At 48.5% G+C, this 12,919-nt stretch overlaps 1 protein-coding gene across 1 annotated transcript in view; it reads right to left on the bottom strand.

The window, feature by feature from the left end:
* Positions 1 to 509: 509 nt before the first annotated feature.
* Positions 510 to 12,919, bottom strand: part of TMEM63C (transmembrane protein 63C) — a 38,103-nt gene continuing 25,693 nt past the window's right edge. The window contains exons 15-22 of the mRNA XM_064291858.1: positions 12,306 to 12,392; positions 11,709 to 11,774; positions 8,264 to 8,426; positions 7,894 to 7,999; positions 7,318 to 7,485; positions 5,291 to 5,400; positions 4,732 to 4,800; positions 510 to 1,622 (exon numbers count right to left, since the gene is read on the bottom strand). Of these exons, the coding sequence (XP_064147928.1) occupies positions 1,425 to 1,622; positions 4,732 to 4,800; positions 5,291 to 5,400; positions 7,318 to 7,485; positions 7,894 to 7,999; positions 8,264 to 8,426; positions 11,709 to 11,774; positions 12,306 to 12,392 (967 nt within the window). The 3' untranslated portion in view covers positions 510 to 1,424. The remainder of the gene's footprint in view (positions 1,623 to 4,731; positions 4,801 to 5,290; positions 5,401 to 7,317; positions 7,486 to 7,893; positions 8,000 to 8,263; positions 8,427 to 11,708; positions 11,775 to 12,305; positions 12,393 to 12,919) is intronic.

Genomic DNA, 12,919 nt, shown 5'->3' with positions numbered 1-12,919 from the left:
GGCCCTTCTCCATGTCCGCCCCAGCCGGGCTGCGGGGTGGTCTTGGTGGGTGCTTGTCCCAAAAGACGGAGGCCTGTAGCCCCTCGGCTGCGGCAAAGGTGCTGGGTGTCACGGGGATTGTTCCTGCTCAGGATTCAGCTCCTCCAGGCCCTGGGGTGGTGACCCAGAAACGGCTTCTCCAAGGAGATGCTTCCAACAGTGATGCTTCCCTCAAGGCAGGGCTGGCTGTGGTGGCGCCACTGCTGGAAGCACCTGCACAGTGCCTGAGCCAGGGCCATCCTGCAGGCCACTCGAGTCATCTTCAGTCCGGGGCACAGGCAGCCCGGAGAGGGGAGGAAGGGGCCTACTTGGGGGGGGGGGGATGGGAATGGCCAGTGCCTTCAGCTGGACTTGGAAGCATGGAATTCTCACCCTAAGCTGCCACCCACCTTGGTCACGCTGGGGGAGCCAAGGCACTCAGATGGGTATGAGGCAGAAGCTCTTAGTGGCCACGGACTTGACCTTGGGGATCCTCTTATTAAGCCCTGGGGCCTAGTGGAGGTATATGTAGTTTCCCACCACCCAGAGCTTTGGGAGGAGACCACCCCAGTCTGTGAATTTTGCCTCTGCCCCTCCCCATCAGGTATTAACCAGGCAGAGCTGGCAAAGGTTTCCTTCATTCAAAAGCACACCAGACTCGTTAGCAAGCCCCTGGGCGACCATGCCCCGGCTACTCTTACAAGAATGGAAAGGAGAAAGCTCTTCCTCCTCCTGGAGAAATTGACAAGGGGCAGAGGAATAGGAAGGGGCTCAGGTCTACGGTCTCAGCTGCCCCTTGTACCGGTGGTGTGGGCCTTCCCTTACAGATCCCCATGCAGGGAAGCCTGTCCCAAGGTGGTGATCTAAGGTCTTGTGACTCTCTGAAGATGAGGCCAGTGCACATACCTTGGCCTCCACAGACTGCAGAAGAAGGAGGGGGCCGGGGGAGGGGGCACAGAGGAGCAGCAGCAGAAGCTCCTTGGAAGGGCAGCTGGTAGAGGGGTGACGAAGACCTCGGAGAACCTTCGGCAGACTTTTTTCTGGCTCCTCCCTTACACACACTTTCTCCATCTTGACCCTACCCCTGGGGCAGGGAACCCCAACATTCAGTCTCTGTGTCCAAAGCTTCAGCTGCCTCTCCCAGGACATGGTGGTTGCCAGTGTCCTACATCCCACCCCAGGGTCTATCTGCACTGCCCAGGTCCTCCCGTTATAGCAGGTCAGCAGTTCAGGGCCTCCACATCATGGGGCCCACGGCCAGGATGGTAGACATCTCCACTGAGGGCTTCCCAAAGTCTGCAGGAGGTAGTGGGGGGATCCAGGCCGCCCTCTTGCCTCCCCCTGCCAGGCCCTCCCCTGGCCGCCACTCCCTCTTGGAGTTGCCAGGTGGAAGCCTCGGGTCCTGGTCAGTGGTACTGGCTCTGGCCCTCCAGTTCCAGCCCATCCTGGAACTGAGCCGAGTCCAGCTCCCTTGCAAAACCCCTCAGACCACTCTCCTCTTCTCCCTCTGGCTGGCTGTTCATGGTGCCGTAGGTATGCCGGGCTGGAGAGGTGGCTGGAGTCAGATTCATCTCTGGCTCTTGTAGCACAGTGGCCACATACATCTGTTTGGGGCCGAGAGGGGAGATGGGGGCACAGTTACATTGGGAGGGATGCCCTGGGCATGCCCTTTCCCCTCAGATCCTACCCCCAACCCTCTGCCCCCTCCAAGTTATGGATCCTCCCTTCTTCTCCAGCAGCACAAGTCCTGTCCATCCCCCCTACCCGCCCAGCAGCTCTTGATCCTTTAGAGAATATCTACAAGCTCCCAGCGCTACTTAGTGGCAGGTCTCCTGACTTCTAGTCCACTGTTCCTTCAGAACGTGTTCTACTTATTCTTCATCCACAGTCAGGTTGAACGCAGGGGGAGTGATGGGCAGCTCCCCTAGGCTGGGTCCTGGAGATGCCCCATCCCTGAGCTAGTGCACTTTCTAATACAGCTTCAGAGACACGTTCAGACTTGCGGTACACCACTGGTGTGCTGTGAGTTAAGATTTGAAATTCAAGACTGTTCCATGAAGTCTTGGACATGTGGTCTGTCAAACAGGAATGCCTGTCAAACAGTAGGGCAGCACAGTAGAAAAACCACAGGAATTACTAGGGAGTAAAGCTGTTTGTCACCTTTTGAAGCAGGCTTTAAACCAACTCCTTACTTTGAAAATAACTAATTAAGGGTCAGAATTGAACCTTTCCTGTAGGAATTTTATCTCAGTGAAACCAAACAGCCCCAGTTGATGAGGGACCAATTTTCCTACAGAAAAACACTGGAGAACTGGACATTTGCACGGCACCAAAGTAAAACCCATAGATGACCTTCTGGTCAAAAGGGGGGAATGTTAACTGAACAATGAAGGATCCAGCTGTCATCACCCTAATCAGGGGTCACTTTAGCATCATTAATGGGAAAAGAAATGGGAACAGACTGGATATTATGTATCTCCTGGTACGATGCACAGCACTATCTGTAACATGCTTTAGCCCCCAGTGTTGAATCTATCAAGCTTTGAATCTAATTTCTGGTTTTCAGGAAATACAGGAGATAGTAGAACCTGCTATAAGACATCATAAGAAAACAGCCAGAAAAATCTAGATGGTGTTACATTTGGAAGGACTACTGGCTTGGTCTCTAACAAGTCACAAAAAAGGGCCTGTGCTAGTATAAAAGGGATATAAGAACCAGATGCACTGGGTTAATCTACACAGGTATCAGACTGGCTATTTCTGGAACAACTGGGGATATCTGAATATAGACTGGATATTAGAAGAGATGAAAATGTATTTATATGGAAAGATGAAGATAGCTAAAAAAGTGGGTTATAAAACAGTATGTACAGTATCATTTTGTTTTAGTAAACCATTGTGTGTGTATATACCTATCTACCTATCTATATGGAAGAACATACACTGAACTATCAGTGGGTGACGGGATGGTGGGAATATGGATTTATTTATTTTTGCTTATCTGTTTTCCCCCATAATTTTCTATAATGTACATATATCATTTTTGTATTACTGAAAGATTTAAAAATCAGTTTCTATATGTGTGTTTGTATGTGTGCACATACATATATAAACCAAAAACAAAACCAAACCTGTTACCATAGAGTCGATTTCAACTCATAGCAACCCTATATATATATGTATATATTGGTGTAATGGTTAAGAGCTGTGGCTAATAACCACAAGGTCAGCAGTTCGAATCCACCAACCACTCCTTGGAAACCCTATGGGGCAGTTCTAGTCTGTCCTATAGGGTTGCTATGAGTCGTAACAGATGCGATGGCAACACGTTTGGTTATATATATATATATATATATATATATATATATATATACACATATATATATATGAAGCCCTGGTGGCAACAGGTTTATGGGTTTATATACATATATACTTTTTTTTTTTTTAAGCATAGCCTTTAGAGTCTGACAGACCTGCCTGGATCAAACTTTGTTCTGCCACTTGCCCTGCGATTTAGTGCTCTGAGGTCTAAAGTAATTAATTTTTATTCACTTTTTTAGCCTTTCTCACCTGTCAGATGGGGATAAAAGCCCCTACTGTGTGTATTTATCGTAAAGAGTAAGAGAGAATTATGATATCAAGCTCAGAAGAAGATTTCAACAGAGGACTGCTAACAACATTTGAGAAGGTCCTGTTAGAAAGGCCCCAGGGAAGGTGTTATGTGCCGAGCGACCTTCCTGCTTGGAGACCTCTGTAATCTCTTGGTCACCGATGCTCCTTTTCCCCTGACACCTCTCAGGGACCACTGGTCTCTAGATACAGGGTTTTTTCCAAGTGAAGCAAACCTATAGTTCTGATTATCCTTGTGTCTGTGTACCGTGGGCAGGCAGCTCCACAACTCTCGTTGAATATTTACTTCTGACACTTCTACCCAACTCTGGCCGTGACTAGAGCCTTGTCTGCCACTGGCCTGGATGCCCACTCCGCATGTGCACCACTCTGAAAACCGTCTTCAGCTCCTGAAACGCTCCAGAGTCTCTTCTGAGCCTTTGCACAGGCTGATCCTCTTCCTGGAGTGCTCTTCCCCATACCCTCCTTCACCTGGGCAAGCCCTCCTCCCGTTCCTGGAGTCAGATTAGATGTTCCCTCCTCTGGGAAGCCTTCCCTGAGCGCCCGGGGCTGGTTGGCACCCTTCTTCAGTGCATGGGGCACAGATTGACCCAGCACCCAGCTCAGTGCGTGGTGTCCATTCCCCAGCCTGCTCAGCCCCCTCCACTCCGAGGCGGCCTCTTCATGCACTGCTGGCTCCCTCACGCTGTGCCCCAGGCCTTACCCTGCAATGCAGACCTCCAATAGCGCCCTGCAGCTCTGTCTGCGCACGGCCTGGCACTCGTGCCCTTGGCAGCCTTCAGTCCTGAGGCCGAGCCCCAGCACGACCCTGTGTCTGTCTACACGACTGAGCTCGATAAGCCCTTGGTCATCGTCTCTGAGTATGTCTCGAAAGGGATGGTTCTTCTGTTTGCCCGGCTCTTCAGCCAGGGCCACGGCAGCATTTTGACCTGGGCCAAGTCCTGCTGTGTCAGAGGGGGGAGCCTGGAGGGGTCCCCCATCTCCACCCCAATATCCAGGATGGGCACACACAACTGCTGAAGTAGCCCACTCTCACAGGCGCCCCCCTCCTGACCTGTCCCCAGGGCGAAGGCAGTGACTCACAAGGGAGGTGGGTGTAGAGGAGGTGCTGCTTGGCTCCATGTCAAACACGGTCTCAATCTCTTCCTCAGGCTGCAGTGAGGAGAGAGGTGGTGGGTCACAGAAGGGGGATGCCTGCCCTCTGCCCCCTCCCCATATCCAGAGGAGCCTGGACCCTGCACCTGGGCCTCTCACCAGGCAGGAAATGACTACCCTTCCTTCCCCTCCTTTGCTCCATCCTCTCTCTCCCAACCCTCCACCCCTGGAAGTGGGGATTACAGCACAGTGATTGGACAGGGCTAACACTGCATGGGAGACAGGCCTGCAGCCTGTTATTTGGAGGAGATGTCAGAGAGGGGGACAGCTGTCTTCTGGACTTCTCCAGCCCATGAGGTGTGGTTCTGGGGGCCAGTGCCTGGGCTGGTGCAAGGCCACACTCCTGCATGCACGCTCACCCAGTAATCAGAAGGGCGGGAATCTTTACTCTCTGTATTGCTACAGGTCCCAGGTCAGGAGGGCATCCTAGAGCCGTGTCCCCAGGGCCAGGGAGAACCAGTGGAGGAAAGGCTGGCCGGCCACTCACCTCACTGTCAGATACCCTCCGAAGCCTCCCCAGAAGAGTGCCAAGGAAGGCAATGATCATGGAAAGGATAAGGGTCGAGAGGGAGAAGAAGGTGATGCTGTGCAATGAACCTGCCAAGGAGAAGGAGAGGCTGTGGGCCTGGTGCTTGAGGGGCCAGGCTGTGGGCAGGGCTCTGCCAGCTGAGGTGCCCCCTGGCTGCCAGAGGCCTGGGGACCAGCTCAGCCTGGGGCAGAGAGACACTTGCCCCATTCTCCTTCCAGTTCTTAGAACACCAGCCCTCTGTTCTATTGGATCAGTTCAAGAATTTCGCATTTTGTGGATTCCATGAAAAAATTTGTTTTTGTTCATTGACTTGTTGGTGCTGTTAGTTGCTATCGGTTCCAACTCATGGCGACCTGTGTGTGCAGAGAACGGCTCCATGGGTTTTCAAGGCTGGGACCTTTCGGAAGCAGATCACCAAGCCTTTCTTCCGAGGCACCTCTGAGTGGGTTGAAACCACCAACCTTTCAGCTAGCAGTTGAGTATTTTTGCACAACCCAGGGGCTCCTTTAATTGACTTAAGTACCCACTTAAGTGCCCGTTAAACATATTCTTCTTGACCTGCCAGTTACCTCCAACACCATGGTCCCTGGGAAGTACCTCTGAGGTCCCTCCCCTATTTATGTCACTGTCCCCAAACCCAATCTTTCCCTGCAAGCCCTTTCAAAGTGAGAGCACTCAGTTACCTGCGCTCCTGACACCGAAGAGCAACCGAGGACTACAGAGTTAGATTTCTTTTGGGAATATTTGGTAACTTTTTTATGCTTTACAGTCAAAGATGACTGCATAATGACGCTTACTGCAATGCTTTTAAAATAGTAAAAAAAAAAAAAAATGCTAAACAACCTCAATATCCAGCAATGGAGAGCGGACCAAAACTGACAGAACTAATGCAGCCATTTAGAGGTATGCGCTCCAGCGATATTTGAACAACACAGGAAATTGTTCAGAACATAATGTTCAGGGGAAAAACTTAGCATACAAGATTGAATGTCATAAAATTTACAATTTTGTAAAGTAACAATAAACCAAAAATCTTCTTCCCGGAAATACATGCATAGATTAAGGGCTGGGAGCAACATCCATCAAGCTTTGGATGAGATGATGGACAATTTAGAGTTTAGTCTTTATATATATATTTTATTTTTGCTAAGAAACATGTAGCCCTTTATACTTAGGAAAGGGCATTATGGAAAAAATGAGCCTGCTAGGTGGCAGGGGAAAGGTGAGAGGGTTAAGAAATTGGGGGTAACAACAAAGGCAAAATCAACAGAAATAACAGAGGGGATGGTTTACAGACACCATGGTGACAAAGGGAACGCTGGCAAGAAAAACACAATACAGACTTTCCTGTGTCCACTCCACTAAGAGGTTCAGGTTAAGTGGCCCTGAGGGAAAGACAGTGTCAGTGGGGCATGGGGGGCGGGGGCAGGAAGCAGCCTGGAGGAGAGGCTCAGAGAGGGGCAGGGTGAGCTTCTTCTGCAACTAGCAGGGGCTGGCAGAGACCACTGCCCTAGCAGCACGGGTGCCCCATTGGGGAGATTGCTGAGGCATGCCCAGTCTGTAAGGCTGTCTCCGAGCTGGCCTGGGCAGCAGTGTCTGAGACACAAATGGCAGGGTCAGCAGCCTTTCCACCACCTGTAAGACCCTTGTAGGATGCCAGAAGGAGTGTCATGGGAATTGAGCCCCCAAATAACTAGTAGTGTTATTTCCTGCCAGCCTAGCATTAGAATGAAGGAGTATGATGGTTCTTGCTCTGAGTGTTGTAAACCAAACTCTGTACAATTTGGACTGTGAGGTCCAACCTCCCCTTAGCCTCAAAGCTCTGCTGAGACTCTAACTTGTGTCCTTTAGGCCTAGAGAAGGTCCTGGGCCTGGCAAAGCTCCTCCCCTGGGCTCTTTCTGCTCTAACTGAGTTGGCGTAGAGGTATTCACAGAGCAGTGGGGGACAGACAGAGGGGAGATTGCAGGACAGACTTGGCACCCACCTAGTCGTAGAATGGAGAAGAAAAGCATCCAGAATAGACCCAAGAGTGGTGCAAAGATGGCCTGGTAGACAGCAGCCATGTGGATCTGCTCGTTGAGCTTGGTGGGTGCGTAGGAGTAGTACATGTTGTAGCGGTCTGTTAAGTGCTTCATGCACAGGTAGAGCAGCCCTGGGGGCCAGAGGACAAGGGCACACTCAGCGGCTACTTCAACAGTCAGGACCTGTGTGACTCAAGGCCCCCACAGGTCTGAGAAGCCAGATTCAGGACTCTGAGAGTAGCAAGGCCAGGCTGTGGGAGCCCTGTGGGGCTGACCTCTGGGACCAGCAGTTTCCCTTGAGCCTCCATATTCTGCCAGCTTGATGAAGAGTGCTTCATTCATTCATTCAACAGACATTTTATGCAAACAGCCATCCAACCTCATAACCCTTTCCTGGCCCTGGATTGGACATCTCCGCACCCTGCTGGTTGTCCCAGGTCTCCTCATGCTCCAGGAGTTCGCCCTATGTTGTGGGGCTTAATCCCTCCTCCCAGTCTGAGGTGGTGTAGCCTAATGGGTGTGCCTCAGGGGTGACTCACCAAAAGGGACAATGATAGGGCAGGTGATACTGTATGCCATCACCACACTGAAGACGTTCAACATCCATGCGTACTCTCGCCCAAACTGGAAGTCTAAGGCCTGGTTCTGGGGTGGAAGGCAAGGGATTACCCTGAGGTTTCCTGGGCTCCTTGGCTGCTTCTGTAGCTCCTTATCAGCCCCTGGGAGCTGGTCAGCAGCTCAGGCCTCCAGGCAGCCTCCCTCTCAAACCGGGAGTCCAAGAAACACCCATCCAACCACACCATGCCTCCAACCTTGGGTTTCTTGGTGCTTCCAGCAGACTACCACAAACCCCATTCCTGACATCCTCCCAAGAGAAACTGTAAGAGCTGTGCTCAGGGGAGTCCTCACCTTCCTGATGTGGACTCTCTCTGGCTCCGACCTGGAGAAGAAGAGGCGGGTGCTGTACAGGAAGAGTGAACCCAGGCGCAAAAGCTCCATGCCTGTGCCAATCAAAGCTGCCGTGATTACGTAGTTGACAAAGAAGGCACCATTGTCTGGCAAGAACACACACCTGGGCAGTGTGGGAAGGCGGATGGGGAAGGGGGAGATGTTGGAAGGGAGGAAGAGAGAAAAAGGGAAAAGTAATGGAAGGAGTAGGGATTGGGGGTGAGGGAGACAGAGATGAGAGGAATAAAATTTTATATTTATACCTATCCCCAGCCCCTATTTAAGATAATAAGCAGCTCTTTTGAGCAGGGATGGGATGGTCTACATAAGGTGTGGGCATTTGAAATACATGCACTGGCGTGATCAGAAGTAGGGGTGTTTGACCCTGGGTCCAAAGATCTGGAGTGTCCAAGGGTAGAATTCTGGGGGTCCATAACCTTGGATGGGAAAAAAATTTACATTTTTGTTTTCACTACGGTCTAACTCAATTTTACCACTTCCTTCAATTAAGAATGCAGGCAACACTGAGACCAGAAGAACTAGATGGTGCCTGGCTACCGCCAATGACCGCCTAGAGAGTCCCTGACAGAGCAGGAGAAAAGTGGGGTGCAGAATTCAAATTCTAGTAAAAAGATCAGACTTAGTGGTCTGACTGAGACTGCAGGAACCCCAGAAGACATAGCCCCTGGACTCTCTGTTAACCCCGAATTAAAACCATTCACGAAGCCAACTCTTCAAAGATTAAACTGGACTATAAGACATAAAACGATACTCATGAAGAGTGTGTTTCTCAGTTCAAGTAGATACATGAGACTAAATGGGCAGCTCCTGTTCTGAGGTGAGATGGGAAGTCAGAAGGGATAGGAACTGGTTGAATGGACACAGGAAATCTGCGGTGGAAAGGAGCAATGCGCTGTCACATTATAGGGAGCGCAGCCAGGGTCACATAACAATGTGTGTATAAATTTTTGTATGAGAAACAAACTGTACTGTTAGGTAAACTTTTACCTAAAGCACAATAAAAAAAAAAAGGATGGGGGCAATAAACCTCAATAATGCTAGTCGTAGTTGTGACTTTGTCACCAATAGGAATCAGATATTTTCATATCACATTACAGTTATTGCTCATATTTTACAATATTGTTTATATTCATTATGACTTCAAAATTATGGCAGTTATTAGATCTGCTGCTGGCTTATACATGATTGGAATTTTCCATTTCAACTGAAACTGACATTTCCTGATGTGGCTGGCCAACTTCAACCAGGAGTCATACAGCCATCTACTGGGCAATGGGCCTGTTCGTACACTGGCAGCCCAGGCACCTCTGTCGCCTTCCAGTGTCCTATCTCGGTACAATTCTCTGTCAGCTTCCTTGAACAGAGAAATCCGTGAGCATCTGGATATATTTCAGAACTCTATCAAAAGCTATTCCTTCCTGATGACATCAAAGTTGAGTCATGGATTTACAATTCTTTCCTTTTTGATATAATCTGTATTGAAGCTACTGACCTAGCCAAAGATGAACTCATTGATATTAGAGAAGGAAAAAAAAAAAGTACTGCAATTATAGTTTAACTGCAGAAACCTTGGAGAATCCTGCTCCTCGCCTTATACAACAAGCTATGAAGGCTTACAAGGAGCCATGCTGGTGCAATGGTTAAGTACTCGGTTGCTAACTGAAAGGCTGGTGGTTCAAACCCACTCAGCAGCTCCATGGGAGAAAGGCCTGGCGATCTGCTCCCGTAAAGACTATAGCCCATGGTGAAGGGTAGGACAGTACACAATACTGGGAAAGCCAGTATAGCTTGTACAAGGCAAGGTCATGGAAGCTTCACAGACACATCCGGACTCCCCAAGGGACCAAATTACTGGGCTGTGGGGACCATGGTCTCGGGGAAAATCTAGCTCAATTGACATAACATAGTTTATAAAGAAAATGTTCTACATTCTACTTTGGTGAGTAGCATCTGGGGTCTTAAAAGCCTGTGAGCGGCCATCTAAGATACTCCACTGGTCTCACCCCTTTGCGAGCAAGGGAGAATGAAGAAAACTAAAGACACAAGGGAAAGATTAGTCCAAAGGACTAATAGACAACAACTACCATGGCCTCCACCAGACTGAGTCCAGTACAACTAGGTGGTGCCTGGCTACCACCACTGACTACTCTGACAGGGATCACAATACAGGGTCCAGACAGAGCTGCAGAAAAATGTAGAACAAAATTCTAACTCACAAAAAAAAAAGACCAGACTTACTAGCCTGACAAAGACTGGAGAAACCCCGAGAGTACAGCTGCAGATACGCTTTTAGCTCAGTAATGAAGACACTCCTGAGGTTCACCATTTAGCCAAAGATTAGACATGCCCATAGAACAAAATGAGACTAAAGGAGCACACTAGCCCAGGGGCAAGGACTAGAAGGCAGGAAGGACAGGAAAGCTGGTAATAGGGAACAAAAGGTAGAGAAGGGAGAGTGTGGACATGTCTTGGGGTTGTTAACCAATGTCATAAATCAATATGTGTGCTGTTTAATGAGAAGCTAGTTTGTTCTGTAAACCTTCATCTAAAGTACAATAAAAAAAAAAAATGACATCTAGAAAAAAGATCACGGCCTAGAAAACCCTATGCTGCATGGGGTCGCTATGAGCTGAAAGTGACTCAGCAGCACCTAGTAACATTATGGAGGCTTGCATGTCATTTGCAACGTTATATGTTAGAAAACTGGGATTTTCAACACTTTTAACCATAAAAACAAAAAATAAAAATTGGCTGGATATCCACCATGACCTTTGTGTTACCTTGTCAAAGACGACCATTCCCTGTGACTTAATGCTCTCATTCACGCAAAGTAACATCAGCCTTCACACTGATGTCTTTAAAGCAATACAACTTAGCCTTAGTTTGCTTATGTCTAAAATGAACTGTCTTGTTATTAAATGTGTTAATAATGATTATGTCACAAATTTGATTTTTAAAATATTTTGATAGCTATATTTCAGTATAATTGGTTTCCTTTGAAATTCATGGATTTTGTATATTTAAAGACATCACTCAAAGGACATATAAAACTGATGAAATCTGAAAAAGGCCTGTGGATTGTCCCAATGTTGCTTTCCTGGTTTTGATATTGAATCATAATTATGCAAGATGTGACTACCGGAGGAAACTGGATGAAGGGTACACAGAACCTCCCTAGACTTTTTTTTCCAACTTCCTGTGAATCTATAATTACTTCAAAAACAACAGTCAGAGAAAGGGTCCATAGGTTTTACCATATGGCTAAAGAGGTCACCAGCAGAACAAATAAAGGTGCTAGACTCAGGGGAGGTGCGGCCCTAGTGTCACACACAGAAGTCTGGGTGTACATTTGGGATAACCCTAGAATGTGTATGCTAGTACTCACTGGAACCGGATAGATGCCTGGTCCAGGTAATAGATGTCAAAGAGCCAGTGGAAAAATACATCCAAGCTAGAAGCAAAAACAAGAGTAGGCCCTTTAGTTAGCAAACTTATATGAGTTAAAGAACTAGGATTCTATTCCTCTTTGCCTGGTTTCTCTCCCTCCCTGCTCAATGCCCAAAGGCTCTTACATCCTAATATTCTAGCTGGCCAGTCCACACTGCCCCTCTTCCTTAATGCTGGGCCACCCCTGCCCCTAACCCTTTGACCCTTCAGCTCAAGGCCACCTCCTCCAGCAAACCTTCACCAGCCATTTCTCCCATAGTGCTTTCTCCCTCTTCTGAAATTCTACTGCGTGTTGGCTGTGTTCTTCCCACCTTGGGCTATCAGGCATGCCTTGTCTCCCCAGCAGGATGATAAGCTCTTTGAGGGCAGCGTTCACATGATACCTGGCTCACACTAGGCCCATGACAGGCACTGGACTGTTATTTGAGGAATGGATTTGCAGCAACCACTGGTAGGTCTATAGTGTCTGAAAGAGGAGGTTCCAACTCTAGGGTGAGCCTGCCTGAGAGAGGAGGGATAATTGGAGATGAGGTACCTGGTCAGTCCCATAGAGGGCAGAATGACCACCATGAACACCAGAAAGATATAACACTTGTACACTATGATCAGATTCTGACTCGATCTAGAAGGAAGCAAAGAGAGATATTGATCAGTGAGGGAGACGTGGTAAGAATCAAAAGCCTAACTACATAACAAGGAGAGAGACAGCTATCTAGTCTAGAAAGTCATGCATACCAATTTGATCTCCAGGGAGCACTGTGAGCTGTGCTGTGTCTGGGAACAGCAGGTGAGAATACGATCCACTAGTGACTTCTGCTCTGGACACAGGGATGGAGGGCACACGTATACCATATATTAGACATCCCTGAGTTAAAGGGACATTACTAATGATACTCAGAATCCCTGCAGAGTTTCAATAATCAACATAAGTCTTGTTCTTAGCCAGAAGAAAGACTAGTTATGATTTCTGTTAGGACAAACATTCGGCCTTATTGCTTGGTAGGATGGTAGGAATTTATGGTGTCCTGATAGTTTCGAATGTTGGTTCCGTGTGGCCCAAATGCATCTGCAGTCAGATTGAACTTGCGGGTCCCTTTACTATGGCCATGCCAGCCTACTTGACGTTCCAAAACAAGTCCTGCTCTCTCC

The sequence above is a fragment of the Loxodonta africana genome, chromosome 10 (assembly GCF_030014295.1).
Source record: "Loxodonta africana isolate mLoxAfr1 chromosome 10, mLoxAfr1.hap2, whole genome shotgun sequence".
NCBI lineage: Eukaryota > Metazoa > Chordata > Mammalia > Proboscidea > Elephantidae > Loxodonta > Loxodonta africana.
Note: the sequence above shows the minus strand (reverse complement) of the source record. Positions and strands in the feature narration are given on the sequence as shown.